This window comes from Streptopelia decaocto (genome assembly GCF_964273445.1).
Source record: "Streptopelia decaocto genome assembly, chromosome: 1".
NCBI lineage: Eukaryota > Metazoa > Chordata > Aves > Columbiformes > Columbidae > Streptopelia > Streptopelia decaocto.
Genome location: NC_138663.1, coordinates 38,607,032 through 38,633,036, shown reverse-complemented (window position 1 = coordinate 38,633,036; position 26,005 = coordinate 38,607,032). Strand labels below are relative to the sequence as shown.

Sequence of the window (26,005 nt, the reverse complement as noted above, 5' to 3'; positions counted from 1 at the left end):
GGATGAAGAGGGGCCTCCTTTTGCGAGGTGGTATGGGGTGAGGGAGCGCTTCCTGCTGAGTAATGCCCAGCTCATTGTGCTGGTGGATCTGCCATTAACATATGCTCGCCACTCCTCTGCTGCCTCTCTCGTATGGACCACAGCCAGGGATGGCTGTGTTTGGGAGATGCTCTTCCATGGGAGATGCTCTGAGATGCTCCGCATGTGGGGAAACCCAGATACTTGGCTATTAAATTAACGCTGGGCATTTAACAGCATCACTGCAATGGTTTAAACACCTACGAGCAGTAATTAGTAATAATGGTTTGGTGAGGGAGGAAATTAAGACCCAGGTATGGAGCACAGTATTTTTCTCTGCAGATAATTTTTAGTGCCAAATGACTACAGAGAGAGGCCAAGCATCAGAAACACAAGCCTACTGTCTTGCTTGCATGTGAGGACTGACACAGGGGAGGAAGACAGCCACGTATCTCACCTTTCCAAAGCCAGGCACTGAGGCTGAGGAAGAAGAGAGGCTTGGGAAGGAGAACTAAGGAAGAAAGGAGGTCTGTGAGGAGGTACAATCAACCTAACGAAAGCCACAGGGTGAGCAAGGCTGGCAAAGGACCAGCCAGATGAATGACCTGAAGGTCTGTCTGAGGGTAAAGATGGCTCCAGATGACTCATCATCTCTTTCTTGAGTGCCTTCCAGCTGCTGAAGGCTTCCCTCCTCCTCTCCCCAGCCCCTTCTGGACACCCTTTGGAGAGACAGAAAGAAGAGGTAACAGTTTTGGTAGGGAAAGAAAGCAGAGGGAGGGTAGATTTTAAGAGTAGCCAAGCACTTATACTGATTAAAGGGATATGAATTAAATGCCACCAGACTGAGTTTTCTCAACAAGAGCAGATAACAAGTCATCCCTCTCACTAAGCTGAGGCCTGGAGGTGGACCCCATGGGGGATGCCACCCAGTACGCTGCTCCTCACCCAGGTGTGACATTTACAAGAAGCCCTGACCAAACCAAGCACACCAGCACCATGTTTTGATGGCTCTGCAGAGCTCCAGAGTAGCCATGCAGCAAAAATCCCCCACAGAGAGGGGGAGAGCACACAGGGATGTGTCCCCAGGACATGAGACAGGTCCTAAAAAGGCCTTTTGTCAGGAATCTGTGCCTACACGGGTATGGCAGACATCTGTGATGTTACAGTATCCACAGTGGATACCCTGATCCAAAGCCATCAACCACCAGCTGGCAGAAGGGTGCTGGGAACCTGCTGGGCATGGGGCTGCAGGACCCCACAGGAAGAGCCGGCACCCTGATGGGCCACACTGCTTCCCAAGCGAACAGCAGCAGGGAGCCAAGGCAGCAGGCTGGTGGCTGGTGCTCACCCAGCGCTCGTCTTCCCAAGCTGCAAATCCCAGCTTTGACCTGGCTCCAGCAAAGCTGCTGAAGACATGAACCATTCTGGCAGAGTGTTGTCATTTGTGCCGGTTTTACACCGTAGAGAGGAGTAATGTGCGAATGACGCCAAACCCTGCTGGCCTCATTTCCCTTGCCCTTTATTGAAACCTCCTGGCCTCGCACCCCAGGCACAGAGTGACAGGGGTGCAATGGTTTGTGTGTGCAATGAAGGCTCAGAGGAGGCTGCCTTGGTGGCCTCCACAGCAGTCAGCTCTTGACATTGCGGAAAGTCCACAGCAAAGGGGTCAACTGGCCCAGCATTGGCAGCTTCAACAAAGAGGTCAAGATCCATAAGTATGGGCAGAGTCCCAAAAACAGATCTGCAAGGGCAAAGTGTTGGGCTGGGGAAAGGGTTTTTTGTTGCTGCTGCTCCTCATGCTGCTCCCGATCCCCTCGGGGACGGAGAAAACAAGGGACTTTGCTCTCTAGGGACCCGTCAATCAGAATCTGCCACCATCGTTTGCCAAATTTATGCCTGCCAGGAGCACCAGCTTAGCTGCCTGTTCCTGAGCAAGCAGTGCCATCCCGTGGGACATGCTCGGCACAGCAGCGGAGCCTCACAGCCGCACTGTGCAGGAGCTGGAGCAGCCGCACAGCTCCCACATTATATGTGGCACTGAGACCCTTACCCAGGGTCCACAGGGGTGGCTGGGGACCATGTCCAGTCTACCAGGGCTCCTCACTACTTGCTTCCTCTCACTCTCCCCCTCCTTCCAGCAGGAAAGCTTGGAGGGGACACAATGACGTAACTCAACCGGACATGGGGGTTGTGCTCACTCCTACCCAGGACAGGCTCCAGACAGCCCAGGGGCAGGTAGGATTTTAGGAGGGGAGAGCAGACAACAAAGCTCTTACCCTGAGGTTCATGTGGCTGTGAGGTTTGAGGCAGCTTGTCCCAGCAAGCCACCTGCCATCAGCAAGCCTGCCCATCTCTCCTCCCCTAAATTATGCAGCTCCTCCGGTCTCTGGCTGGTGCTGGACCAGGGATTGTCCAGGACTCTTTAGAGGGCAGATACTTCATGCTTGCAGAGAACAGGGCAATCCTGTGGAGCAGTTTCCACGTCAGGGAGCCCCATGGCTGGTCCCACACCTCCCATCCCTGCTGCTCTCCCCAAGGGCTTGGAACTGCTCTGAGCCCCTCTGGGAAGCCAGCAGCGCAGGGCAGATCCCTTCCCAGCCCCAGCTCCTTCCCATCCCCTCCTGCAGAGGCCACAGCAAAGCCTGGCTTCAACCCTGGGAGTTGTGACCTTGGGAACGGCCTCATCCAGAGGGGCAGGCAGTGGACAGGGAAAATGAGAGAAAGAAAGACCTTGGGCTCCTGCAGTGGGAGCTTTCTAGAGCAAGGCTGAGAGTGCGCATCCTTCCTGGCTGCCTCGGGTGCCTGACACCCAATGGGGGACATACGCAGCACGGCTTTGCCAGAAGGGACAAAATCACCCGGCTGACTCCTCCAAAGACAGAAGAGAGCAGATGGCGCTGAAATCTGCTCAGGAGGAGAGGAAGAAATAGCCCCAAGGCTCGACTCTCCTTGTACCCCAAGAGGTACATTTGTCCCCATCCAAGCATGTCAGCCATACCAGTCTCTGACTTACTAAGAGACAGGGAAAGCAAAGGCAATCACAGGCTTGCTGGACTGCTGCATGTCCCTTGCCCCTGTTCTCTTTTGTGGGGACTTTCCTGAGCGTCCCTGGGAGGGAATCAGCATGTTGTACATAGGTATCATCTGCATTCAGCTCCTTACTCCCTCGATAACAAGGTCTTGCATAAATAGGATTCGACTCTTCTCCCTAGCAGAAATTGCTTGGACTCTCATTTTGCTTCCTGATGTCCTGCTTAGACATCTTTGTCTGGCTGCAGTAAGCTCTCCAGAGGAGGGACCAGCAAAGCAGGAGCACTTGCAGAGCATGTTTAGTACCAGAAGATTCTGATTTTTCACAGGTGTTACCGTAACACTGATGATGTTGAAGCAAATAACTGTGGGCACTTCTGTGCTGGGCAAGGGCCCTTGTAAAGAAATCCCGTGTTGCCTGTGGTTCTGCTCATACACACCAGGATCGTTTTCAGGGCAGTGCAGAATATAACTCAGAACCACATGGCACAGAGCAGTGCTCCCGCAGCTGAAAAGCAAACCACTAGCTCAGTGGTGAGCAAGCACGGTGTGCCTCACACCCTCCATCACCTGGGGCCCCATCCTCTTCCCTGCTATTGGTCTAGCTGGATCTACGCAGCAATTCCCAGATGCAGTGGCCATGACCTGCTTCTACCTCTGTTGACACAGGTCCCCATCACCATAATAACTTGTATCTCCAATGTATTTCTCCTCCATTGAGGCAGGGAAGTGTTGAACCTCCCTGCACAACATGGAGGTGCCAAACTCCCACTGGGGTGGCTTACTGGGGTGGCTCAGAGGACAGCAGGTAAAGCAGGGGTTTGCAGCTCAGCCTGTGGACTCTGAAGCTTGCACCCCAGCCACTGCACCAGCCTTCCTTCTGCAGGCTTGGAGCCAGCAGGGACGCTGCCGGCACCAGCTGCTCTAATTGAGCTTTGTAGAATAAACTTGTGGAATTAGCCTGTTGGCTGCTGGGATAAAATCCAGTGCTGAGTGCAGATCAAAGGACGCAATCTTGCTGACAGTTTGCAGGGAGACAGCTGGGCCCAGGCTCCTTTCACAGCTCTGGAAAGGACAGTGTTTAGCAGTCAAGGATGAGGACGGAGCGTGATACATGCTGCCTCTTTGACAATGCATGTGGTCTGGTGCCTGGTGGTGAAAGATACAGAAGCCTTGGGAGAAACCTGACACTGATGATAAAAATGGTCAAAGCCAGGCAAGAGACAGCACAAATTCAGAGAAAGACAACTTTAAGGTGCACCAAAAATCTGTGGCTTTCCCTGGTAGCATGGAAGGAACAGATAATGTAAGGCCAGGCTCTGAGCCTGGTCTACAGAAGCAACATGGTTTAAGAAGGGGAAGCCTGTCCTTGCCAGGCTTATGTCTGTCCTTGAGGATGAGAGTCAGGCCCAGCAGCCATGGGGAGAGCTCAGCATGGCAGGAGGAGGATGAGGGAGAAAGCCTCGCAGTGAAAGCACTATCTGCTACCGCAAATAATATACTCAGCACATTCCCTGCATGAACCGTACTGTGCGGACATGGCTGGTCTAAACACACGCAGCAAATCTGCCAGGTGCCACCTGCTTCCAGCCCCACTAGATCACACGAACAGCAAATTAAAAATCAGATTCACAGCATGTGCACAGTGAAGTTGCTTTATGGCTGGTTTTCCAGGGTTCCTGAAAAAACAATCACACATTTAGCAAAAAAAATTGCAAGCAACTGCCACTCAAGGAGGACAGGTTTATAGTTCAGCTGCCAGGGTGCCTGGGAGAAGGATGAAGGTGCTGGAAAAGAGGTCATGCGTTGCAGTGAAGCACCTGGTCTGGGAGACCAGCAGACTGAGAAGGCAGAGAAAGTGCAACAGGAATGACGGGATGTGAAGAGGAAGGCCAGGGAAGGACAGAGGCATTCCCAGCCTGTGAACGCTGGCCTGTGGCAGGAGCCAGTTCATGTACAGCCAAGGCTGGTTGCAGTGAGAGCCCAGGAGCCAGCAGTGAGTTTTGCTGCTTTAAAGATTATGACAATGACTTCAGAAGAAAAGTCAGACCTGAAGAGGTGTGCAGACCACAGGCTTCTTGGCAGACAGAAGGCGTTAAAGCTGAAGACAGTTTCCCTTGGTTTCTGGGTTCTTCAAAAAGCACAGGGCAGTGGAGACTAAGCATATGGCACAGGCATACAGTGTGCTTGTTGTTCAGTGAGGAAAAAGAACCCAGACGGATATTTTTGCGGCATTTGTTATAAGAATGAGAAAAGGAACTACTATAAAATAGTATTTTAATGTGAACATTAGTCTTCCAATCCTCAACTGCCTGCTTGAGTGGAAGTGCAGTCACACAAGCTGGAAAGCAACCCCTGTCTTAAGGCTTTCCAAGGCATCTTCAGTCAAGGCAGAGGTGATCTGTTTTCTAGGAAAGGCCCCTAATATGTTGGATGCTTGGACTTGCTTCCCTTCATTTAAACTTGGGAAACCTCTGGTGACACTGCCTGAGCTGCACATTGTCCTCCCTCAGCAGGAGGAGTCTGCTGCTCAATGCAGAGCCAGCGACAGGTCTCCAATGAGCCTCGAACCATGATGAAGGCTGACGGTGGTGGTGGCTTTGGACAGCAACAGCCAGAGTGTTGGAAAGAGCCCCTCTTTTACAGATCTGCTAATCCCAGCACTGAGTCCGAAAACTGAAAAGCAGGAGACAAGAACAGAAAACCAGATGGAAGCAATTTATCTTGGCTGTTCTCATAAGCATCTTCCAGGGAATAGTGATTAGCCTTATTAACTGATTAAGTGATTAATTAACTGATGAACTGAAATTATGGATCAAATGATCGCAAGCAAGTGCATTTTGAGTGTTTTTCCAGGAAACGACGTATCTCACGTGCCTTTAAGGAAGGCAAGAGGCTGGATGGTGAACTATTTGTGGCAGTGGTGCTGGGGTCAGCACGACAGGAAAGGCACTGGCAGCTGCAGGACCATGGCAAAGGAGATGGGAGGTGCAGTGCCTGGCACAAAGCTGAGAGCAAGCCAGACCCGCTCCCTCCTCTCTCCTGGTAAATCTGACCCACATGTGGCAACAAATCTCACACACTCCAAGAATGGATCTTTTTCTTAGAACCTTTCTTCCCCTTCATAAGGAACTGGAAGGTTACGGCCATGCCCAGAGGAGCATTTATCTTGCGCACTCTCTCCTCCGACCCATGCCTGTACCTAAGTCTGTCCCCTGAAAATGTAGTTCACTGGGCTAAGCCCAAACTGCACAGGGTCTGTTGTCTCTGGGAGACCGTAGCAGCTTTATACTCTCTTGTAAGCACGTCCCACAGGCTCAGGAGCGGAGGCCATGGAAAGGTTTATCAGTCTATTTGTCATTGCTTTTCTTCCTTCATTCCCAAGTCCAGTTTTCTCGTGATAACTTCTCACTCTTTTTGTCACCATCTCCCAAGCCGTCGGTCCCTCTGAGCCTGTTCAGTCCATTTTCCCGTCTTGGGAGGGTGAGGGATGGGTGCTGCGGGGGTGACCTGGAGCTGGGATTGCCCTGAGCCACCACCAGCACCCAGCGAGGCAGTTCCAGCAATAACGCTGTTTGTCTCCAGAAACGCTGTTTAGGTGAGACAGTTACAAATCGTATTTTATAAACTGGATTTCTGTAAGTGGATTTTTTTTTCACTAGAGGGGAAAAGTGCTTTAATAATCTTACTTCTGATTAATGGCAGGGTGTCTTGGCAAAGCAAGAGACTGCTGCGGCTTCAGTTCTTTCACAAGGAGGAATTACAAGTGGTAAATAAAGGAGAAAATGCACACATTTCTGCCTGGAAAATATTGAACTAGGCTCTTCTTAAGTAAAAGACACACAGTAAAAACCAGTTAAGTTTTAGCCTGTGAGCTGAGATCAGTAAAGTGGATCCTGCTCTTTCAAGGGGTAGAGAAAATTTTAATCACTCTGGCATGTGAACATCTGAGATTTAACGATTTATTGCCCTCATGCCCTGAGAAGAAACACTATCCCAATTACAGAGGCAGGGATCTGAGGCGCATGCTGTATTACATGACCAGTTCACAGTCTCCTAGAGGGGCTGTAGGGCTGAATCTGAACCTCCAGCCCTCGATCTCCCCTCCAGTAGGTCAGGGGAAGCCATCAGGGACAACGCAAAACCTTCAGCACCACATTGTGAACGCAGCAGGGGCAACGGCAATTCCCATTCTTCACACCTCTCTAAGTCAAGTGTTTTGTAACAATCTCTAAAACACGAAGTGGTTGAATGATCACACAACTACAACGTGAAAAGTACCTGCTTTTCTACAAAACCATTGCGTAGTTCAGAATATATTTTTTATTTCAAGAGGTTGTGTGTGTGAGAAAATTAAGAGGTGCAGCAATAAGTCCTGTTTACTGTCCTGACATGTGACTTTATTGATACACTTCTTGTCCAGAGCCCTGTAAGTCTGTCTCTATCAAAGTCATAAATCTTTTAACTTCTGTCTCCATTTTATCTGTGAAAACAGGAATTTACCTACTAGACTTCACAATAATTCCATCTCATGTCTATAGAACAACCTGGCACAACCACATGGGCAGTTGCATTTCTTCATTTGACTGAGGATCAGTATTATTCCAATACACGACATTAGGCCAGATAATTTGAATTCTAGTTGTTCCAAAGGAAAAAAAAAAAAAAAGTATTTTTCTGATTGGGCAGTCCCTTGCATGGTCACGAAGCCCAAGTTATCTTTGTGAGATTACAGGATAAACAGGAAGTTTATTACACAATTTATCCCATCCTGCTGCTACCAGGTGAGCCAGTTACACCAAGACTATTCCCAGTAGACATTTTCCTACAGCAGGCTTCGGTACTTCTGGTATGTTACATATTTCTAGGAGCTTTAACCATCATTACTGCCGGAGAAGATGTTTCTGTGACCTCGCCATGGTTTGTTTAAACCGCCAGGCTCCGCTGGGCTCTCAGCACACACAGGAAATGATGTTTTCTTCCCCTTTATGACAATCGGGTACAAATCCAATGGCTTCATCATACATCACCCCCAGCTTTTCTACTGAAAAGCCAAACCCAGGCTTTTTAATCCATAAGGCAAATTTACCATCGTTAACACCACCCTCTTCCCACTCCTACGCGTTTTCGTTAATTAAGCGGTCATTAGTTAGGAGGGAGCGAGACCTCTGTGACGTATTCCTGGAAGAGGCACTTTACGGCAGCCGCACTCCGCTTTTTTTTTTTTTTAACTTTTACGACAGTGGCGCTGCCGTCGCGCGGCGCTGACGCAGAAGGGGCGCGCCGGGGCTGAGCGCGGCCTGTTTCCTCGCCCGTCGCCGCCGCATCCGCCGCCGTATCCGCCGCCATCGGGGCCGCGACGGGGCCGCGCAGGTGAGCGGGGCGCCAGGGCCGGCCCTGGGTCCTACCGGTACCCGCCCGCTGGCATCGGGACCCCCGGCTCCGCCCCGGCGCTGCCACCGGTTCCGGTGGGGGCCGGGCCCCCGCCCCTCCCCCTGCACGCACACACGGTGGCCGGGACGCCCCGTCCCACCCCGGCCGCTCCCCTCGGTGCGGGCCCGGCTGGCGGACGTGGTCTCTCCGCCCTCCGCTCACGGTGGCTCCGCGGCCCGGCCTGTACCCGCGGTCAAGGCCGCGCTTCCCGGTGCCCACCGCAGTCACGGCGTGCCCGGGGCTCACCGGGCGGCAGCTGAGGGTGTGTTGGTTTGTTTGTTTGTTTTTTCTTCTTTCTAGAATTAAAAAAAAATGGCGAAGTTTGTGACACCTGTGATCCAGGACAACCCCTCTGGCTGGGGCCCCTGTGCCGTGCCCGAGCAGTTCCGGGACATGCCCTACCAGCCCTTCAGCAAAGGAGACCGTCTGGGAAAGGTACCTGGGCCTGCCACAGCGCCTCGGGATGCTGCTGAACGGGGCCTGGGCACCTTCTGGCATCGCACCTGTGCCTGCTGCTGCCACGTTTCACTTCTTATTGCCATGGTTGCTTTTCTGACCCCCGCTCTGCAGTACATCCTTACATTTTGCACAGCTGAGGAGACCTTATTGTGGCCAAAAGATGGGGACAGACTTTTTAGCAGGGCCTGTTAGGATAGGACAAGGGGTCATGGTTTTAAACCAAAGGAGGGGAGATTCAGGCTGGACGTGAGGAAGACATTTTTTACAACGGGGTAGTGAAACACTGTCCCAGGTTGCCCAGAGAGGTGGTAGATGCCCCATCCCTGAAGACATTCCAGGCCAGGCTGGACGGGGCTCTGAGCAACCTGATCTATTTGAATATGTCCCTGCTCATCGCAGAGGGTTGAACTAGATGAGCTTGGAAGGTGTCTTCCAACCCAAACTGTTCTATGATTCTGTGAACCATTTTCAGGGCTGGCAAGTGGACGTGGAAGTTGAAAGATTAGTTCTGGAGCATACAGCCCTTTTTGCTTCTGCTGCTTGAAGTCCTGCATATATAAAGTCAGAGGTGGGGTGCAATGTCATGTTAATACTCACTTACTTTGACTGTTTATGCTTGTCCTTAGGTGGCTGATTGGACAGGAGCCACGTATCAGGATAAAAGATACACAAGTACGTGTTTGGTGGCTGCTCGTTTCCTACGAAGTTTTCTTCAGGCGTCATTCCTGCTTTCATGTCTCACACCCGCTCTGGTGGTTACCTGCACACCTCAGCAAGGGACGCTGCTTAAATTAAGCAGCATGCCTCACCCTGGGGAGAGCTCCGTGGGGCTCTCCCTGTCCTTAGGGCTTACTCCAGATATTTGTACTGGCTCACGACTGGGGCTTCTCAGGGAGGCTTGGAGCGGGGCAGAACCATGCTGGTATAAGTGCAGGAGTCCTAATTCATGCATCAGGCTTAGGTGAAGGCAGTTGGAATTTTGGGAGAAAAAGGGGCAAAATGCCAGGCTTTTTTTTGGCTAGAAGCTTGGTGTCAAGATGAGTTGTTTTATTTCCAGACAAGTACTCATCGCAGTTTGGTGGCGGAAGCCAATATGCATATTTCCATGAGGAGGATGAGACCAGCTTCCAGCTGGTGGATACAGCACGAACACAGAAAACAGCGTACCAGAGGAATCGTATGCGATTTGCACAGGTAATGTGCGTTTTCAGAAACGGGCTCAGAGGAGAGCTTTGACGGCACAGAACTATTTTGCGACTGACATCCTTTGAATTTTCCTTTCCTTTGTTCCTGCAGAGGAACCTTCGCAGAGACAAGGACCGTCGGAACATGCTGCAGTTCAGCATGCAGACGCTGCCAAAGAGCGCCAAGCAGAAGGAGAGGTGAGGCCTCAGATACAAGCACATTGTACTTGGGTAGGAGTGTGAAAACATATTGCTGATAAATTTGCGAAGTTACTGTAACAAAGCTCACTAGAGCTAACAGCAGAAAAGAATTTCAAGTCCAAAGTTTTGCTGATGTCATTGGTTGTTATAAGCATGGATTTCAAAAAGCTACTGAAGAATTTAGAAGGATTTTTTAATCATGTTTAGAAAGCTAACATATTTTAAAGCAGAGTGTACCATTTCTGAAAACTGCATTGTGGTCTTTGGAGGTGAAAATATTTAAAGAGGTTCTCAGAGTAAAGAACAGAACTTTTAGTGCCTCATGCATCAGGGTCAACAGGCAGCTCAGCAAATGTTTAGTGGCTTGGTGTCTGAAGGCACTGCTCTTCTGGTGGTAATTGGGAAAGCACAGGAATGGTTGTGGCATGTCGGAATCTAGAACTTCCTTTCATGGCTTTTCTGATATTTGTCATTTTAGGGATCGTTTGCGCCTGCAAAAGAAGTTCCAGAAGCAGTTTGGAGTGAGGCAGAAATGGGACCAAAAATCACAGGTAAACTGGCAAGCTTTCTGCCCCGTGTATTGGTTTGGTTTCTCTGGCTGCACTCCCAGGGCAGCTTCTGTTGCACAAATCCTGATGTCTCTGTTTCTCTCTCTTTCCCTCCTACCTCTGGCTGCACAGCAGAAGCCTCGTGACTCCTCTGTTGAAGTTCGCAGCGATTGGGAGGTGAAAGAAGAGATGGATTTCCCTCGGCTGATGAAGATGCGCTACCTGGAGGTGTCAGAGCCGCAGGACATGTGAGTTTCTAAAGCAGCCGTGTTCTTGCTGCCTGAACTGACCGGAATTCTGGAAAGCAGGAGGGCAAAGGGTCTCCTGACCTGGTCCCAGTATTCACATTGGGATGCCCAAAGCAGGAGGAGGCAGTGGAACACCCAACAGGCCCCTCAGTCCTGTGTGGTTTGTGGGTGGTGTTATCTGCAGGGGGGTAATCCAGATGGTCCTCTTACCTCTGCAGAGAGTGCTGTGGAGCTCTGGAATACTATGACAAAGCGTTCGACCGCATTACAACAAGGAATGAGAAGCTGCTGAGGAGCATTAAGCGCATCTTCCATACCGTCACTACTACTGATGACCCTGTTATCCGAAAGGTGTGTTTACTGGTTTGTAAAACCCAGTAGTGTGTTTCTCATCATGTGCTCTTGTTAGAGACCTGCTGTCTTGTTCACACCAAAGTTGAAAGGTAGACCAAAAAAATCCAGATTCTTAAGCTTGCAAAGAACAGAAACAACAACAACAAAAACATTGGCTGGTATCATCATTTTTCTTAGGTCCAAGGCAGAGCTAGTTGCAAAACTAGGAATACTGGGGCCAAGGAAAAGCTGTAATTCTAGAAAGGCAAGCAGACCAGTACTTGAGCTATGTTGGGAAAGAAATTTCCATGTCAGAGAATCTTGAGGTTTCTGCTTTCGGAGATGAGAAAGGCTTGACATTTCTCTCTCTGATCTGATCAGCAATAAAGAGCCCCATCTTTTCCCAACAGAATTCTTATTTTGTAGTGGGTTTCTTATTTTTTCCTTGTTTGGTTTAGGCTGGACCTGGATTGCTGGGTAGCATCTTGTGCTTTGTCTAGCAGTTGATGATGCACCTAGCAGTCCAGCTTCCTCAGTGTGGGAGAAGAAATTCATGGTGGAGTTTGCTAACACTTCTGATCCTGGTGGAGAAGGGAAGGGGTGTTGGTTCTTGTTTCTGAAACACAGTTCTCTTCTCCTGTACCCATAGCTGGCTAAGACCCAAGGGAATGTGTTTGCCACAGATGCCATCCTAGCCACACTGATGAGCTGCACTCGCTCTGTCTATTCCTGGGACATCATTGTCCAGAGAGTTGGATCCAAGCTTTTCTTTGACAAGAGGGACAATTCAGATTTTGGTAAGGAAAAGTCCTGAAAGAAGTTTCTGTTACAGTACCTAAAGGGTCTGATTTTCTTTATGCCTTTTTTGAGTTAATTCTATGGCTTAGTGTCCAGACTGAGATGCCTGGAACAACATGACTACCACAGTACACTTGGTAGCTGTGGAGGTACCTTCAGTATTGATCTGCTCTAGTGTGGGGTGAGAGACTCACTGAAACTGATGTAGTTACTCCCCAAGTGCAACGACTTGTGTCTGGTTTTCTTTCCAGACCTCCTGACCGTGAGTGAAACAGCCAATGAACCACCACAGGAAGAGGGCAACTCCTTGAATTCTCCACGCAACCTTGCCATGGAAGCTACCTACATCAATCATAACTTCTCCCAGCAGTGCCTGAGGATGGTAAGGTTGAGTAGTGGGGTCTGTGTTTCCAAGACCCTCAAGAAGAGACTTCATTAGGGATGGTTTAATAGAGCACAGAAGTGTTTTAACTGACAGAAGTACTTCACACTCAAGTTCTTACAGTTTTGAAAGAGATGGGATTGCTTCTGGTGAGCAGTGTGACTTTGTTGTAGAAAGATTTTTGCCTTTATTCCACAAAGTGTAAATCCCACTCCCATTGGCGAAGCAGGCAGGCTTCTGAGTATGCTTAGTGAAGCTGGAGTGCCACTAGAAGTAATGCTTTCAGCAGAGTGACTAATGTGAAGATGAATCTTCTCATCAGCTGTCTTAATATTCCAGTTTTTCTATATAAGGGAAATTAGCTACTCTTTCTATAAGATAATATTTGTCCAGTAGGGAAGAGATCTCTCTCTTTTTTTCTTTCTTTCCTAACATGCCCTTCTGTTTTCTTCTGTAGGGAAAGGAGAAATACAAGTTTCCCAACCCAAACCCGTTTGTGGAGGATGACATGGATAAAAACGAAGTAGCCTCTGTTGCATATAGGTATGTCGATCTCTCTGATGCCTGGGTTTGGCAAGGGGGCAGGATGTCAGCACCATACGAGGCAAAACAAGTCAGGAGTGTTACTGGTAGAAGCTTTACCATGAAAGGGATTCCTGGATGTCCTCGTAGTGAAGAGGTAGAGGGGGAAAGGATTTTGCTGAGTCGTTGTTGTGAATCTGAAAGAGAACAAGGGTCAGAAATAACCTGCTGGATTCTTTTTTTGTCAGGTACCGAAGGTGGAAGCTGGGAGACGATATAGATCTCATTGTCCGCTGTGAGCATGATGGCGTGATGACAGGAGCTAATGGCGAAGTGTCTTTCATCAACATCAAAACACTGAACGAGTGGGATTCCAGGGTGAGGAAGAATGAGATCCCAAAGCTAGCTCTTACTGCTTCACTGCTGCCTGACATGCCAGGTACAGCAGGCAAGATGAGACAAACATCTGATCTGTTCCCCGTGTGGTTACATCCCACTGAAGGCCCATAACGTTAGTGGACAAGCAGTGCTGGTGGGATTCTCTGCCAGATGCGAGGTAGCTGGTTTGAACCCTCTTGTCCCTGGGTGTCTGGCACAGTAGCCAGTCTGTTTCCCTGCTTCCCTCATGAGTGCTTCCCTCACAAACTTCCCTTCCTGACCAGTGCCACAAATGTTGGCCGATCCCTGCTGGTTGCTTTTCCCCTTTTCCAGTGCAAGGACTTTTCCCTGTAGGTTGCTCTTTGCGTTTCCGAGGGCAGTTATCCTAAGATAGAAAAAACTTCCCTACGTATTGTCAAGGTGGCTGAAGAGCTGACTTCTGCTGGCTTGTTAGGGTGACCCTGGTTTTGATTCTCCTCTCAGTACTGCAATGGAGTAGACTGGCGCCAGAAGCTTGACTCTCAGAGAGGAGCTGTGATTGCCACAGAGCTGAAAAACAACAGCTACAAATTAGCCCGCTGGACATGTTGCGCGCTGCTGGCTGGATCAGAATATCTTAAACTCGGGTAAGATGGGGTTTTCACACCAGACATGTTTCAGGTGTGTTTCGCATGATTTAGCCCATTTTGTGTCAAAGTGAACCATGTGTAGAATAAAAAATCATAAAATCACCCCACATTTTGAGTGGCAAAGAGGAGAAGGCTTGTGATGAGCCCACCAGCCTTGATGTAAGGTGCTTCCCCTCAGCATCTGGCTGATGTTCCCTCCACTGTGACTGACCTTGTGACACCTCACACGCATGACAGGCAGGGGGCCCCAGCAGCTCTCAGCCTGTTTGCCAACAAGGGAAATAAATGCAGTGACTGTGCTGCCTGTCAGGGATTTGATTGAGATCCTCAGTTCTCCATTGATGAGAAATAGCGTGGAGGTGGTAGTATCACCACAGCCCATTCCAAACTGTCAGCTTAAAATCAGTTGCGTGTGTGCCCCACTGTGGATGACCCGGGTGAGCTGCCTTGTGCACTGGCTGCTGCCAGGTGTCCCATTTCCCAGGCATCCTGGGTTTCCTGTGGTTTCCTTGCACAGCACCAGCACAGAGCTGGCAGATCCCTTAGTTAAGACTCCCATTGGTAGCTCTCACAGCAGATGACATGGCTGATTATATATAATTAAAAAAAAAATATAATTCTATGTATATTTCTGTACAAAATATTTATCTTTTTTCTGTGGATGGTGAACAAGGGGCATTTGCTAACTCGGTTCTGCAATCCTAGGATACATCCTCAGATACAGGACTGATGCATTTGCATCTATTTAAGTCCAAACTCCCCACTGATTGTGCTGTTGACTAATTTTTATCTGTGGGACTAATTCTTCTCGTCTTTTGTATGACCCCATCTGCTTCAGGGTAGTGGTGTGTTACTGATTGACAGCTCATAGCCCGGAGATCCTGTTAGCGTTCAGTGTTAGAGTATTAGGATTTTTCCACCCAGAAAACAAGACCAGAGTGATTGCAGTACTTTTCTTGGTGTCATTCTTCTGCTGGTTGGGCTTAATTTCCTGATACCCTTCTGGCTTCTTCCTGCCCCCCTAGGTACGTGTCCCGTTACCACGTGAAGGACTCTTCCCGCCACGTGATCCTGGGCACGCAGCAGTTCAAGCCGAATGAGTTTGCCAGTCAGATCAACCTGAGCATCGAGAATGCCTGGGGCATCCTGCGCTGTGTCATCGACATCTGCATGAAACTGGAGGAGGGGAAGTACCTCATCCTGAAGGACCCAAATAAGCAGGTGATCCGGATCTACAGCTTGCCTGACGGCACCTTCAGCTCTGATGAGGATGAGGAGGATGAGGAGGAAGAAGAGGAGGAAGAAGGTTTGTAGTGTACTCAATTTATGCTTTTAAGTGATCTGCTGGTCTGGACCTATGGTATAAACCAGAGTGAAAGGGTGAGATCTGAGTAGCTCAGTGACGGGAGGAGTGAGGCTGGAGAATATGTGGTCCCAGGGATGGGCCTCGGCAGTGGAAAGGTGTTTGTGAGTGACATTGGGAGTGCTCAATTGCTACCAGAGAGTGAGAAATGGACATGTTGTGCCTCTGTATGGATACTGGGCAAGGACTGGTTTTAGCAGGGGTGAGGAAGGCAACACAGGTGCAGAGCACTGACTGGGAAAGTGGAGCTTGCCAAGGAGACTCATTCAGCAGACCCCGAATTTGGGGGGGTGGGTGCTGATTTCAGTGAGTACTAGGATGTTTTTTTACTACAGTTGTAGAAATCGGAGTGACTACAAATTGACACATATAAAACGCGTGGTGACTGATGGAGGTGACTCAGTGGAGACTTTCAGAAAGTGAACGCTAGTGTTGTGCAGTCAGTCACTAGTGGGTCAGTCTGGGTGTTTTGGGGGATCCGTGGTGCCACAGAGGGCGGCTGCTCCCCCGCCTAGAACAGTCTGTGATCCCCGATGTGTGATCTGTGTGTGGCTCTGTTGACAGTGGGGAAACATTTGACCTGGAACTCTTGTGATATGACAGATTTCTTCCAGCTTTTATCTTTTTAGGCTGTGAACTAAACCTGGCTGCTCTAAGTTTTACTATGGGAATTGTAGGTCACTGTAATTTGCTCAAGCATGTGAAGTGTGTAATTCCAAATGACGTGTGTGTATCTGGGCTGAGGGACAGGGGTGCAGGGGAGGTGGAGACAGGCACAGGGAGGTGGGATGAATCACCCCAAGTCTCAGACTTGTTCTTTTTGGCATTTGCTGGAGAGAGGGGGTTGGTTTGGGGGGTTGGGTGGTTTTCTCACTCCAGCTGCACTCATTTCATTGCTGTTTCTCTTCTCTTTCAGAGGAAGAGAGCTGAGCCCTGGTCAAGTCTGCAGGGGCTGCGGTGTCCGGGCCCCGCAGCGTGTCCCTGCCGGTGCTGGGTTGGGCGGTGGCTGCGCCGTGTGGCTCCGGCCCTTCTGTTCTGAAAGCGCATCAGGAAGGAGGAGGAAGCGGAATAAAGTTCCTGTTCAGTGACGCTGTGTTCTGCGTGCCTGGGTTCGGGGACCCGCCCCCGGCGGCGGGGGGAGGGGCGGCGGGGCGGGATCCGGGGCGGGGCCGCGGGCCCCGGCGCTGGTGGGAGAGAAGCGGCGGCTGCCCATTTAAGCGCCTGGCCCCGCCCCCAGGGCACGTGGTCCGCGCGCGGCGGCGCCATGCTGCGGGAAGCGGCTGTGGCGTCACGTGACGCGTGGTGGCGGCTCCGCGCGGGGCGTGCACCACCCCCTCGCCGCGCGGCCGCGCTGCTGGCCCCGCCCCTCTCCCCGCCGGCGCGTGCGGGGGGCGCCAGGCGCGGCGCGGGAGGAGTGGAGCGGCGCGAGCTCATGGTGCAGGTGCGGCCGCTGGCGGGACGGGCCCGGCCGGGCGGCGGCGGCCCCGCGCGCCCAGTGCATCGTACGTCACGTGCGGCGCCTCGCGGGTGTCCGCCACGCCCCGCACGCTGTTGAGCGGGGGAGGGAGGGCGCGGGGGCCGAGGCAGGTCCCTATTGGCGAGGGAGCGAGGGCAGCGTGGGGCACCCCATCTCCTATTGGCTGATGGGCTTACGCCTCTCTTTCCCATTGGCCCTTGGGGCGCGGAGGTGCTGTGAGGGCTTGTGGCTATGATCCCACAGGTGCTGCCCCGCCTTCCCACCTGCTGGCCCCACGCTGTGTGCCCATTGGCTGGAAGACCTGGGACCCCTTTTGCTATTGGCTGGTGGGGAGCGGGGCCCCGCCCCAACACCCCCACCCCAACACCCCCCAACATCATGGCTGCCGGGCCTGCGCAGGGTGTGGGCAGCGATGAGCCTGGCTGGGGTGCTCTTTGGACCAGGCCCCTGCCTGCCAGAGCTGCTCGCCCCCGCTGATGCATCCCTGGTCCTCTCCTCTGCAGGGGCGGCCGTCCTGGCCCCACCATGGCCCCAGCGGTCTGTGGGACGCTCCTGGGGCTGGCCCTGTGCGCCAGCAGCCTGTGCGTGGCCAGCGGCACCGCTTCCCTCTACCACGACTACTGCATCATCGGGGCCGGGCCCGCGGGCCTGCAGGCAGCCTATTTCCTGCAGGAGGCCGGCCGGGACTACGTTGTCTTCGAGCGGAGCCACGCACCTGGCAGCTTTTTCGCCCTCTACCCTCGGCACCGCAAGCTCATCAGCATCAACAAGTGGCACACGGGCAAATCCAACAGCGAGTTCAACCTCCGCCACGACTGGAACTCACTCCTCAGCCATGACCGCCGGCTGCTTTTCCGACGCTACTCCCGCGACTTCTTCCCTGACGCTGATGCGATGGTGCGTTACCTGGAGGACTTTGCTTCCCTGCTAAAATTGCGGGTTCAGTACAACACGGCCATTGTCCATGTGACACTGGAGAGGGATGAGCAGGCCTGGAACGGACACTATTTCCTCCTGACTGACCAGGACAGACAGAACTACAAGTGCAGGTAAAGGGCAAACCCAAGGCCAGCCACACCGCTCTCCATAGGTGCCTTCAGAGCCACAAAACCGCATGATAAATTAGGTGGGAAGTGATGCACAAAGGACATTTTGCCCAAAACCTCTGCCTAAAGCAGGGCCAGCGATGTCAGATTGCTCAGGGCCTTGCCCTGTTGAGGCATGAGCATCTCTAAGGATGGAGATTTTGTAGCCTCTTTGAGCCTTAACCACTGTCAAGTGGGGTTGGAACATTTTGCAGGGATTGAGGGGGTGGGCGGCTGGAATAGCCGCTCCTAGGAAGGCATTGTCTTTTGTGAGCAAGGCTGTGCTTCAGACAGCTGAGGAGCCGGCAGGGCAGACACAGTCTGGCTGTGATTGTTGTCATCACAGGTTCCATCCTTGTTAAGCTTGAGATCGCTTTTGTCACTAGATTATTGCTCTCTGTGAAAAGAATAACTGAGTTATATATCTCATAGCCACTGCTGCCTTTATTACAAACTTGAGTCAGTGTGGCTACACCTCACTTCGATTAACCCACATGTGCTTAGCAGGATGCCCCAGGCAGCTGGAGCCCCGGGATGGCAGAGAGCTGGCAAGGGGCAACCAGAGGAAAGTGGGGCTGTTGCAGTAGAGGGAGCTGACTGTGAGAAATAACCCTCGAGGCTGCTGGTCCCTGAATTCCCCTTTCATTGTCATACTCAGTGTGTGTATCTTATACCGCCACTGAGCTGCATTCCTAAAAAGCATCTAGAAGTCACTCGTGAACATACGGAGCATGTTTCTCACCTCTCCTGAGAAGCTCAGCTCTACAACAGCAGGTCGTACTGACTGCCACTTGGAGGTGTACTGGCTGGCGAGCTGGAAGGGGACAGAAGGCAATCCCAGACACCCACACACCTCAAGCAAGTTGCTCTCAGGAGCTGTGTGAGCAAGGCTGGGATGGCAGACAGTGCCGCCAGCCTCAGATGCCTGGTGTTTCTCTCTAAGTCACAAAAATTTCCCTAAGGTTCAAGTAAAAGTTCTTTAGGAGACATATAAAAAGATTACTGTACTTAATTTTAGTCTTAACAGTGTTATTGCTAACATGTTTTTATGCCTAGGAGTTACATTTTTAAAATATTGAAACATTTTTCTGTGCCTTTTAAAAATAACTTTTGTTCTGCTGTATTAAAAGGTGACACAAATTTTAAATCAAAGTAATTTTTAATGCAGTATGTAATCAACCTGTAAAACACATATATCATCAATGAGGACATATGAGTAGTACTTGGACGTTCATGAACAACAGAGGGAGATGTATAAGTACAGCATCGCACCTGCACTGACTTTTGCTGTATATAATGATGTTCCTGGTCATCTTCATTGGTCTGAGGATTGGGAAGAGAGGAGCAGGTCCTTAGGTGAGGCTGCAGAGAGGTTTCTCTCTAAACTATGATCTGTGCAGCTGATACAGTCTGGCTGGAGGGGGCATCTTCCACAGTGGGAGGGGTGATGAGATGGAGCAATGGCCCCATTCCCGTAATTCCTACATCCCCTAGTGCTATCCCTGTCTTTGCAGCTCTTTGTTGGTCGCCACTGGGACGTGGGTCCCCAACGTGGTCAACTTTCCTGGCTCAGAATACGTTGAGGGTTACGAGACTGTGTCCACCAACCCTGAGGATTTTGCTGGCCAAACCGTGTTGATCTTGGGCCGAGGCAACTCGGCTTTTGAGACGGCGGAAAACATTCTGGGCGTCACAAATTTCATTCACATGGTGAGCCGGTCCCGTGTGCGCCTCTCCTGGGCAACCCACTACGTTGGGGATCTGAGGTAGGAAACTGCTCCTTTTCCTCTTTCTAACGCAGCCAAAGTACAAACACAGGGAGCTACTTGCCCATGCAACGAGCTGGGCTGTCGCAGGAGGTCTGTGGTCCTGGGGTGGCAGAGGAAATGTGGGGCCTTCTGTCTATGGGTCCTTGGTTTAACCTCCAGGTTGCAGTTGCTGAACACAGGAGCTTCATGAGAACTCTTCAGGGTCCATGTGAAATAAGAAAATGTCTCCTTGGAAACCATCATTAAAAAAGTGTCAGCTCCCAAGTTGTTCCCTTGCTTGCAGTCACGGAGGACAGTTGAGAAGTTGACTACATTCTGCAAGGGCAGCAAGGCTGCGTTACCTGTGCTGTTCCTATCAGCCCTGAGGCTCTGGGGATAACCTTTGCACTGAAGGGGAGTGTGGGGTGCCCGGTAAAGGTGTCCCATTTTCAGCAGCTGAGGCAGAACCGTGGAGCCTACCTCTTCTCCCTTCTTTTAGCCCTTCTTATATTCTCTTTTTTTTCACAGAGCAATTAACAATGGCCTACTGGACACCTACCAGCTGAAATCTCTGGATGGACTTCTGGAGGGCGACCTGGAAGATCTAGCTATCGTCAAGGACAAGAAAGGGAAGCTGCACATCACGCTCCGGTTCTACCTGGAGAACAGGAACGCCAGCGCAGGCATTGACTCCATCACCCTCCCGCAGGATGAACTGGATAATTTTGCCACCCGTGCACCTTACGACCGTGTAATACGCTGCCTGGGCTGGAAGTTTGACTTCTCTATCTACAACAGGTGAGGGAGAACCAGGATCTATAGTGAAGGCGGTATTTAGAGCAAGAGACAATGAAGGGCCTGACTAGGGAAGAAATGGAAGGGCAGGTTCTCTCCTGGCTGCATTGCCTGGACCTCCACACGCTCTGAGCTACCTGGTGCTGCACAGTCCTTTGTTTACCCTGCAGTGATGGTGGCCATGTCCCAATGGGGATGTGTGTGCCACTGTCCTGTGACTGACAGGCTCTAGGGCTAAGCAAAGGGCAGTGTTGGAACCTGGGTGGCACAGAAAAGCTTGTGCCTTTAGAACTTAACATCCTAACCTACCGGATCACTTGGAGAAGGCTAGCAATGTTTTGGCCTCTTGAAATGAGGATGGCACAGGTGCAGATAGCTACAGAAAGTTTTTGTCTACTTTTTCTCCCTGAGGATGCAACCATACTCCACTTCGGTTTGTCTGCTAGTATATCCTCCAGTTGAGAATGCTAACTTCGCTTTCTTCCAACATTCACTGTCAGTGGCTCAGGCTGGAATTTGATCTTGTCCAGAGCTACCTTGAGATGAGGACCCTTGTCCTCTGGAAGATCCTCATTATAGTTGTAAATCCCACAGAAGGCAGTGGGGGCATGAAGCAGCGTCTTGCAGTGGCTGCAGTATAATGTGTGCCTTATCGGAAAGCCTTTTTATTTTTCCACCCCTGCCCTTCCTGACAGCCTGCTTATCTCTTTTGCATAACAGATCCCTTAGAATGATGCCAGGAAAAGGGAATAAAATCAAATATCCTCAGATCAAACCCAACTATGAATCCAGAGGCACTCGGGGGCTCTTTGTTCTCGGCACTGCTAGTCACTCTGTTGATTTCAGGAAATCTGCTGGGGGCTTCATCCATGGATTCCGGTATACAAGTGAGTACTGGGGTGTATGGAAAGGGCAGAAGTAGGAATTGTTCCTCCCTTTGAAGGAATGATTCGTAGCTTACTGCTGGAAAGAGAGCACCCTTAGTCTTCCGCTGGCAGTAAGAATGACAAAATGCAGCCAAGCTGCAGCTGCATCATCTGAAGTGGAGAAGTGACTTGGGGTCATATCTGAAGTTCTTAGTTGTCTGTCTTTGTTTTGTCTTGTGTGTCTCTTGCTCGTTGTCTCTTATTTATGTAACACAATAGATTTCTGCCTGCCAGATGCTCTGCCTCGTGACAGGCTGTGGGTGAGAGGTCTGTGCTGTGGAGTTAAAACCCAGCAGCTCTGGGCAGTAGAGAGAATTTCCTTCTTTATGTGTGTGTGCCTGTCCTTATCATTAAAGCTCGGAAGTAGTGAAACATCCCTGAAGACCCCCACCCCATCACCAGCCACTTAGCATCGCATCAGCTTTCCGAGGGCATCTCCACTGCAGTTACCAGCGGTTGGGGTGGGAGATCCTGAGCATGGATGAGCTGTGAAGGTTATTTATTGTGTCCTGCTGATATCTGCGTGTGCTGCAGCAGAGTGATCAGATATCTTAAAAGCATGAGAGTGGATTTTTGAATAAGCTGTCTTTGTTTTTCTCCATGTCTTAGCTCGTGCAGTCCACCGCCTATTGGAAAACCGTCACCATGGTGTCCCCTGGCCATCCACAGTCTACCCTATTACACAGCTGACCAATTCCATCATTAAGCGGGTGAACGAGGCCTCAGGCCTCTACCAGATGTTCACTGTCCTGGCTGACATCATACTGCTGAGAGAGTGAGTAATTATTCCCAGCACTGCACTCCATCATTTCATTCCTTTTTCTTTAGCATTGCTTCCTGTGGTGCTGCCACACAAATTGCTCCGTTGCTGCCTGAGGACATTACCATCGCATAGGCAGCCACCTCAAAACCCATACCACTGCTGCGGTTTGTGCCACTGTGCCCAATTCTGCCAGTTCCTTCTCTCTGAAAGGGCTGATATGGTCCAGACCTTCCCACTAAGCTCAGAGGTGTAGTACCCTTTCTCTGTCTGCAGGGAAAAGCTTTCCTTGAGCCACGCTAATGTAGAGAGGAATCCCATAGTCTGGGAAAATAATGGAGTCTTGTAACAGTATCTGCAGCCTTCATAAGCTCTGTGTCAAGTCCAGCCTGGATCTGTAATGACTACAAATAATTACAATGTGATGGGCCTTTGGCCTTAGCCTCAATCAGCTGGGGGTATGTTGGCTTTTCTCTGGTGGAGAAGTCTGATGGTTGTGGTTGCAATTCTTAGGAATGCCACAGCATTTGAGTACCTGGAAGAATACCCGGTTGGAATCCTGGCTGAGCTGGAAATGCAGACGGGGAGAAAGGCTCCCAGTGGGCTGTTTGTCATTGTCATGGAGTATGGGAGGAATTTCTCGGGGGCTGACAAGGATGTCTTCTACTACAACCGAGCCGTGGGAGAGGCACAGCATGCCTGGCAGTCCAACTTTTTGCACCCTGTTATTTACTATTACAAACACCTCCCAACAGGTAAGCTTTGCTGCTTCTCCCAGATAATTATCTGATATGAGCAAAACAGAGAGGGTTGAAGATACTCAGAGCCAAAGCAGGAGGGAGGTTGTACCTGAAGGCGTTGCACACCGTTCTCCATTCCTTCACGTCTGTCTGGGGCACCTGCCACCACTGTGTGAGCTGAAGGAAATGCTGGGAGCTGGCAAGAATTTTCCATCACTCAGACTGACACAGGTTAGGGGGGTTGGACCAGAGACCTTGCATTTGAGAATAGGAACAAACAGGTGTACTGGGAACTCCCCCGTTCCCCAAAAGAGGAACATTGCTTCCCTTTGGCTAGCACCCTACATGTATTTTGCAGAGTCCCAGCAGATGAGGCTGGACTGATCAGTGTTACTACCAAAAGTGAACTGCTCTTTGCAGCCGGCCTGGGTCTGAGAGGTCAAGCAGCAACAGAGGCAGCCAAAGGCAACAGTTTGAAGATGAGTGTTATATCCAGCAAACAAACATGCTCAGAGTATATTTCCTTGGGAAATGAGAGTGCTGAATCTTCATCTCCAGAAGCACAGGGTCAGGGTCCAGCCTGCCTTGCAGAGAAAGAAGCATGCTGGGTCACAGCATTAAAGCTTGAACACAGCTCAGCATGTCGGGCCGCCCCTGCCCAGGGGAACAGGAGTGCAATGACAGGGAGTACTGTGGGCAGGGACAAGGGGCAGCTCTGCAGTGGCAGGGCTTTTGAGGACAGAGCTAGCAGAGGGGATTGCAAATGAAAGTAAGGTAGGGATTAAAAAGGTCAGAACAGAAGCTGGAACAGCTGTAATAGCTGCTTTCCACTCCCCAAGCTCTTTTTAATGCCATTTTGATTCTGATTCCCTTAACGTTCTCTTGGCAGAGCATGAGATGAGACTTCAGCCCCCAGACTGGCCTCTCCCCCGCCCAGATGCCATCCATCACATCGTGGAGGACTTTCTGACAGACTGGACGGCCCCGAATGCTCACATCCTGCCACTGAGGCGGTTTTTGGAGAACTGCCTCAGCACTGACCTGCGCAACTTCTTTGCAGGTAATTTGAGCACAGGGCTGAGGTGGCAGGAGGAGAAGGGATGTGAGGAACACGTGACAGGAACAATCTCTTCTGGTAATAGCTGAGATCTACTTGTGGCGAGTTGATCTCGCCATCAGTCACACCTCTTTGATGTGCTCCCCGGACAGCAAAATGTGCCGGTGCTGTGTGTGTGTTCCTGAATAACCTTTGCTCTTGCTCACCACCAGAAAGAGACTGCCCCAGGCACACACAGCTTTAGGGAAAGATGTATTTAGGGAAAGGTTTGGTTCAGTCCCTTTTCTACCTGCAGCTTTCCTTCTCCATTATCTGAATGTTCCTTTGTGCCATCGAGTATCAGATCTCTTTTCATGTACTGATGATGGGATTGCTTTCCCATGGGAAATGGGAGTGCTGGGATGCGAGAACTGCTCTCCCTCCCTGGTCTGGGAATCTCCTGCAGGAACCCCACATGCTGCACAGAGGGAAGCAACCCTGTGGTACAAAGAAGATGCTAGAGAGCTGCAAGCTGAAATCCAGCTCCTTGTCCTATCCCACCTTACATCTCCTGAGCTCTGCAGAGCTGAGTTGATTGCTCTGCTGCCATGCAGGGCAAGGTGCTGAGTGGGAAACTCCAGTCATCTTCTCTCATCCTCCTTGCCTTTTGTTCTGAATAATTTCTCAAGAGTTTACAGGAGTTATTCCCTGCCAAATCTGATTTTTGATCCTCTCCCCTGCAGAGTCCTGTTTCCTGTTTGCCTTCACCCATCAGAAGCTGCCTCCCTCCTGTCAGCAGGGGTATGCCAGAATGCAAGGGCTCCTGGGGGGCGAGAGGCTCCGGCGCCACGCAGTAGAAGCTGGCCTGCTGGAGGATTACACTCTTACAGACTTTTCGGGCGACAGACCCTCCGACAGCCACAAAGGGTCACAGGACCAGCTGCTGAGAGATCACGTGATATTGGTGCGTCCACTGCAGCACCTTGTTCATGCCAAGGATGAACTTTAACACTTCTCCCTCCGCAATGAAACCCATAGGTGCTGTTCTGACAATATTGTAACAGAGATCCACAGTAGGATTCTGCCCTTTCCCTGCACCTTTTCCATCCCCGTGATCACGAGTTGCCAAAGACCTGCTCAGATCTTGCTGTTACAAAGAGGACCAATGGGCTCTGAAGGATAAGCAAGGGGCCAGCCAAAATCCAGTGATGCTGCGGCTCCTGCATTGTCCTTGCAGAGTTTAGAGTTGCCTGAAGATGGTGTTTGTGTTTATCTCACAGACCAGTATCTGCAGTAATGTCCAGGGGTCAAAGAAGAGAGAGTGCAGAAACACCCGGGTAACTTAAAGCATCACATCCTTCTTTGGAGGTGACCTACTTGCACCTTGCGCCAGCCCGGTGCAGGCTGTCAGGTCCCTGGGTGCCGCACACTGTGAATACTTGAAGATTTGTTCATGTACAGTATCCTGAAGTGGTGCTCCTGGCAACCTGCATGGTCTCTTTCCTGCATTTTAGGTTGGGCTGTTGTGTAGCCTGAGTGGAGAGGGATGGTCTTTTTTTAGTTAACCATGTAGGTCGGGTAATTTGTCGTTTCCCTGAGAGGAGACTCTTCCCTCCACAGAGGAGGAATAGCTTGGCTGGAACATCTGGGACACAGAGACTTACACTGAGTTTGACTCCACTGTCCTCACATTTTTCTTCTCCTGCACCAAGCAGCCTGAAAGGTTAGCCCCTGTCTTTTATAAAGCATGACCAATATTTCTCCTATTTGCACTATGTCCCATCAAGAATGTTTTGGGTGGACTTTGATGTTGTTAAAATTCTTGTCCTCTATGTCTTTTTTTCCACTCCAGTCAACTCAAGATTGTACTGGGAGGCTGCCTGCACTTCCTTGCTCCCTCTGTCAGCCACCA

General features: G+C 50.8%; 2 protein-coding genes across 3 annotated transcripts; both read left to right on the top strand.

The window, feature by feature from the left end:
* The first annotated feature begins 8,294 nt into the window (after positions 1–8,294).
* Positions 8,295–16,614, top strand: EIF3D (eukaryotic translation initiation factor 3 subunit D). Of its 2 annotated transcripts, none has more exons than XM_082076056.1 (15): positions 8,295–8,421; positions 8,782–8,916; positions 9,567–9,612; positions 9,998–10,134; positions 10,237–10,322; positions 10,804–10,876; positions 11,009–11,121; positions 11,340–11,472; positions 12,104–12,251; positions 12,504–12,634; positions 13,092–13,177; positions 13,405–13,534; positions 14,018–14,160; positions 15,189–15,469; positions 16,443–16,614. In XM_082076056.1, exons 2-15 carry the CDS (start codon positions 8,794–8,796, stop codon positions 16,454–16,456), a joined length of 1,644 nt encoding a protein of 547 aa, XP_081932182.1. In that variant the 5' UTR covers positions 8,295–8,421; positions 8,782–8,793; the 3' UTR covers positions 16,457–16,614. The 2 variants fall into 2 exon arrangements, with proteins under 2 accessions (XP_081932182.1, XP_081932181.1); XM_082076055.1 differs by having other exon boundaries at positions 11,006–11,121.
* A 222-nt stretch (positions 16,615–16,836) lies between these two features.
* FOXRED2 (FAD dependent oxidoreductase domain containing 2) lies at positions 16,837–25,925 on the top strand. The gene is made up of 9 exons (XM_082072124.1): positions 16,837–16,967; positions 17,507–18,052; positions 19,603–19,854; positions 20,365–20,634; positions 21,352–21,518; positions 22,167–22,332; positions 22,831–23,072; positions 23,947–24,117; positions 24,837–25,925. Exons 2-9 carry the CDS (start codon positions 17,529–17,531, stop codon positions 25,100–25,102), a joined length of 2,058 nt encoding a protein of 685 aa, XP_081928250.1. The 5' UTR covers positions 16,837–16,967; positions 17,507–17,528; the 3' UTR covers positions 25,103–25,925.
* Positions 25,926–26,005: the final 80 nt, after the last annotated feature.

What these genes read in the sequence shown, in the direction of transcription:
- FOXRED2 (XM_082072124.1), top strand. Translation starts at nt 17,529, where the DNA reads ATGGCCCCAGCGGTCTGTGGGACGCTCCTGGGGCTGGCCCTGTGCGCC. An exon ending in AGACAGAACTACAAGTGCAG is followed by an intron (nt 18,053 to 19,602) that starts GTAAAGGGCAAA and finishes CTGTCTTTGCAG; the next exon opens with CTCTTTGTTGGTCGCCACTG. An exon ending in GACATCATACTGCTGAGAGA is followed by an intron (nt 22,333 to 22,830) that starts GTGAGTAATTAT and finishes TGCAATTCTTAG; the next exon opens with GAATGCCACAGCATTTGAGT.
- EIF3D (XM_082076055.1), top strand. Translation starts at nt 8,794, where the DNA reads ATGGCGAAGTTTGTGACACCTGTGATCCAGGACAACCCCTCTGGCTGG. An exon ending in ATGACCCTGTTATCCGAAAG is followed by an intron (nt 11,473 to 12,103) that starts GTGTGTTTACTG and finishes CTGTACCCATAG; the next exon opens with CTGGCTAAGACCCAAGGGAA. An exon ending in GTAGCCTCTGTTGCATATAG is followed by an intron (nt 13,178 to 13,404) that starts GTATGTCGATCT and finishes TTTTTTTGTCAG; the next exon opens with GTACCGAAGGTGGAAGCTGG.